The sequence below is a fragment of the Tupaia chinensis genome, unplaced genomic scaffold (assembly GCF_000334495.1).
Source record: "Tupaia chinensis unplaced genomic scaffold, TupChi_1.0 Scaffold000627_1, whole genome shotgun sequence".
Classification (NCBI taxonomy): Eukaryota; Metazoa; Chordata; class Mammalia; order Scandentia; family Tupaiidae; genus Tupaia; species Tupaia belangeri.
In genome coordinates, this window is record NW_006160147.1 from 5028189 (window position 1) to 5032803 (window position 4615).

The window sequence follows — 4615 nt, forward strand, 5'->3', positions numbered from 1 at the left end:
TAAAGGCCTCGCTTTTTTTTTTTTTTTTTTTGGAGAGGTTTTTGCTATAGGGCGCGTGCGCTCGCCAGACAGGCAAAGAAAGACATAGAGACAGAAAGCGAGAAATCACCCCCCAGGGAGGATGGCTATGCCGCAATCCCTTCTCCTCCTTTCTCCTCTTGGGATCTTGGGCACACACGCACACGCGCCTGGCATGAGTTTAAGCCACCGGGTCCGGGACTTGAACCGTGGTCGACTACATGGGAGTCCAGCGACATAGCCATTACGCTAACTGCTGGTCCCAAGGCCTCACATTTGAAGAGCAGGCTTGGGGGCTGCTGTGGAGATGTGGAGGCTCTAGGCAGGAGGGGCTCTGTCCTTCCTCCTTCACCTGAGCCAGCTCTGCTCCTTTTAACTTAATGGAGTCTGTAAAGATCATGTTTAGGAAAAATATACCAGGACAAATGTGCAAACACTGCTGCCCTGGAAAGCTCATGGCTGGGGGTTTGGAGACACAGGTGCTAGTTCAGGTTCTAGTTCTGCTGCTATAGGCACTGTGACTGCGGCCACACTGGCTGTCACCTACAGACACGGGTTTCTCGTTGACCCAGCGTGGGGACTCACCTCCATAAGCCTTGATGCTCTTTTACACGCCGAGAGCATAGGCGCCTCTTCCTCGCCCCCTCAGTCACCAGCTTATCTGAGTCTGCCTCCCGGGCAGGCCTGAGCCAGCCAGGCTCCCCAGCTTCTGCTGATGGCTCTCTAAGCATCTGCTCTGCCAGTCATGGAGGGAGGAGGTGGGCACCACACTGCAAGGCAAAGGAGAAGACAGGCTGAGAAGGGTGCGACATGCCCAAGGTCTCACAGCTGGAGAGAGGAGGCAGCCTTCAAGCCGGGTCTCAAGATCTCACTGCTTCAGAGGAAGCTTACGATTATTGAGTGTCAAAATCAAACCAATCAGGGACTGGTTCCGTGTGGTATGAGATGCCGGTATTTTCATGTTGGCTGCAGGTGCCATGAAACTCAAACGCCATTCATTGTAGCTGCCCTTCAGTGGCCAAGCACGGTCAATCACTGATGGGAACCCAGTGAAGGGGGCAGCAGGACTCTCGGGCCATGCCGACTTTTAACTTGTCTTCTGTTGTCTCTCCCTCTAAATCTCCCTCTCGCCTCCCAGTGGGATGCCTTCTCCATCCCTGAACTCCAGAACTTCCTAACAATCCTGGAAAAGGAGGAGCAGGACAAAATCCAGCAGGTGCAGAAGAAGTATGACAAGTTTAGGCAGAAACTGGAAGAGGCCTTAAGGGAATCCCAGGGCCAACCTGGGTAACTGGTCTTACATCCCCTCCTGCCAATGCCCTCGGATTTATTTTTATTATTAATTATTATTTGGCAACAGACACTTTTTCTCAGGACCTCTCTGGCGGGTGCATCCATTCCCGCCCAGCTGTTCCAAAAGAGGCACAAAGTCTCTTCTCTGGACAGGTGTGGTGCCGGGGCTGAGTCCTGTCCACCCCTGGACTGTGCCCTCAACAGACTCACTCTGCCAAGGATCAGTACCGTGTGAAGTGGACAGCGCCGTCCCCTCTCCGTCTGCAAGCCTTTCACTGACCAGTTGCCTCTCTTGTCACCAAATCACCTGTCACAACAGCTGGCAAAGGAAGGAAGAAAGATTTTAGAGCTAAACGGTCTTTCTCTGGCTTTGATTCTTCAGTTTCTGTCTTATTTGCCGCCTACAGTACCTTTATTTATGAGTCAAATGTTGTAGCATATTCCTTCAGCAGGTCTGAGCTAAGCCCCTCAAAACAGGATAATGCTCTTAAAAGAGTTGTTCCCATGGCCCCTTGGTGCCCACTGTTTGTGCTTATGGAACGGTCTTAAAGCCACTGGCCTGAATGCTCAGGATAGGGGGCACGAAAGCCGAGGCTGGCCCAGAGATCTCCAGAGAAGCTGCAGCCTCCCTTGGCCCTGTCCCTCATTGCCCAAAAGACTGTGCACATGCAAACCCAAAGGCCAATGTCTGCATCTACATGGTTCTTAGTCAATCCCTGTCCACAAACTCTTTGTTTTTAAGTTGCATGTTTGGATTTAGTACTGCCATCATTTTCACATGTTTCCACCAAAGGGAAACCAGCCATCTACCATTTGAAGAGGCTCCTGCTGAGTGGGGAAATCTGGCAGTAAGAGAAGCCAAAGAGCAAGGCAGGAATTGTGTCCCAGCTGTCTGCTGCCCTCCCAGCCCGGGCGCGCAATGGGGCCCAGGCTACCTGGGCTTCCCTCATGGCCTCCAGCACTGCCTCCCTCCTCCCACAAAGACTCTGGGATCTCCAGGTGCTGCCCGAGGAGTTGCCTTGATCACAGAGGGGACACTCCACCTCAGCCAACCTGCATTCCCTCTGTTCCGAAGCACGGGCCAGGCCATGCACTGTGCTCAGGAGCCCGTGAGCCTGGCCTCCTTGTTGACCTCAGTGCCTTTTTGTTTTCAGAGAGAGATAGGCGCAGGGCATGCTCGCCTGAGGCTCTGCTGTTTGCTGGCTCCCGCCAGGAAGCGGACAACGGCAATGTGGGAGACCAGGCCAGACGCTGCCCTCCAAACGGGGTGTGGGACGCACACCTCCTTCTCATCAGAGCCCCTGGGCTTTGACTTCCAAGAGATGATGTCAGACCACACGGACAGGGAGGATCAGATTCCTGACTCAACAGTTGCACTGGCTCCTTACATGGAGTCAAATTTAAATTAGCCAGACAATTCTAGCAAGTGGGCAAGATGGCAAAGACTCTCCCATGCAGAGAAAGGACTTGTATTTCTCAAAGCAGGGCCAGTTTTCCCATCTGGCCTCTGAAAGACTATTTCTTTGCTGTCCTCTGCCTTCCCAAGTCCTCGGGTTAGTTCAAGCCCCAGCTTCTTTGTGTGGTCTCCAAGTCCCCTCCCTGACCGATGCTTAGCCCACACCACCCCGGTCCTGGGAGGAATGCGGATCCCTTGTCACTCAAACTATGCGAGTCTTCAGAGCTGCAAAAGCAATGGAAAGTAGCAACTTGAAAAGATTTTTAAACCACAGAATCCCTGGTTACTTGCCATCTCATGCCCAGCCTTATCACTACCCTCGCTTATAAAAAGCTCCTCTCCCTGCTGTGTATTAAAAGGGCAGGTAGAGAGTCCTTTTCCCTCCTCCTGCATGTCTCTAACATTAAGAAGGCATGGCTCCTGCTGCAACCGCTGTTAATGCTGCTGAGAACCTCCCTCAGGGGGTATCTATTTTATTTTTGAGAAGGAAAAAAAAAAGTCATGTATATATATATATATACATACACATAAAGGCATATAGCTATATATACAGAGATAAGGGTGTTTATGAACAAAGAAAACAATGAGAGTTCAGTTTGTCTAAAGCACAGTTAGACCCAGGACTCTGCAGAGGTCTGCCCCTCCGAAACAAGGCTGTGTCGTGCGCCCCTTCCCCCGCAGAGGTGGGTGTAACTGCTGGTAGTGCCTTCTCTGGTCGTGTCGCTCAGTGTGCAAGTGTTCGTGGTGAGGATATTTTCTTTTTAAGTGTCTTTCTTATATGGGTTTTCAGAAAGTAATAAAAGCTCGTTGCAAAAATGATTCGTAGTGGAAACGTCTCCTTGCACTCCACCGTCGTATGGAAATCGGGAGCCGGGGAGGCGGTGGGCATGGCCATGACCTCACATGCCTTGGCAGTCTGGTTTCTTCTGGCCATGAGCAGAGGACTGAAAGCCGCCGTTGACATAATGTTGAGGAAATTGTCCAAATGCACGAGCTAGATACCTAGTACTAGTACAGCACCTCGTACTGCCTAGGGGACAGGCCGTTTCTGTCACACCTCCACGGAGCTGCAGAGCAATGGGGACCTACAACAGGAGATACCGAATGAGAAAAGAGGGTCTTTCCAGAGCGGAGGATGATTCAACACCAGGACAGGCCACTTAGGTGAGCAGAGAGTCTGCTAGTTCTGGCATTATTTAAAAATAAAATGGATAGAAATGTGTCTTTGGACTTCTGGTAACTTCTCCTGGCAGATGAGAAGTGGACGAGAGGACTGATCCTCCAACAAAGGAACGTCCCAGTACTTGTGGAAATAACCACATGAAAGTTATCGGAGAGGGACGGCCCATGGTGCAGTGGTGAGATAAGACGCTCTGAGAGGCTGGGCCACATGGGGGGCTCCCAAATTCAAGTCCTGAGACCACCCACGTGTGCGGGGCACACATGCACAGGAGACGAGGAGTACTAAAGCGGGGGGTGGGGGGGATTGCAGTGCCAGGATCCTGTTGGGGGTGCACTCACTCTTTCTCGCTCAGAAGAAATTTTTTTTTAGAGAGATTTTTGCTATAGTGCACATGCCCTCGCCAGAGAGACAGAGACAGCGAGAAATGACCTCCCCCACCCCAGGGGGAATGGCCATGCCTCAGTTCATTTTCCTCTTGGGACTTTGGACCCCCACATGTGCATCCAGCGTGTTTTTCCTTACATGGAGTCAAATTTAAATTAGCCAGACAATTCTAGCAAGTGGGCAAGATGGCAAAGACTCTCCCATGCAGAGAAAGGACTTGTATTTCTCAAAGCAGGGCCAGTTTTCCCATCTGGCCTCTGAAAGACTATTTCTTTGCTGTC

General features: G+C 51.4%; 1 protein-coding gene across 1 annotated transcript in view; it reads left to right on the plus strand.

Annotated features, from left to right (window-relative positions):
* Nucleotides 1-3586, plus strand: part of RASSF5 (Ras association domain family member 5) — a gene marked incomplete at its 5' end in the record, with an annotated part of 90856 nt that extends 87270 nt beyond the window's left edge. The window contains 1 exon segment of the mRNA XM_014591905.1: nucleotides 1157-3586. Coding sequence (XP_014447391.1) covers nucleotides 1157-1309 — 153 coding nt within the window.
* Nucleotides 3587-4615: the final 1029 nt, after the last annotated feature.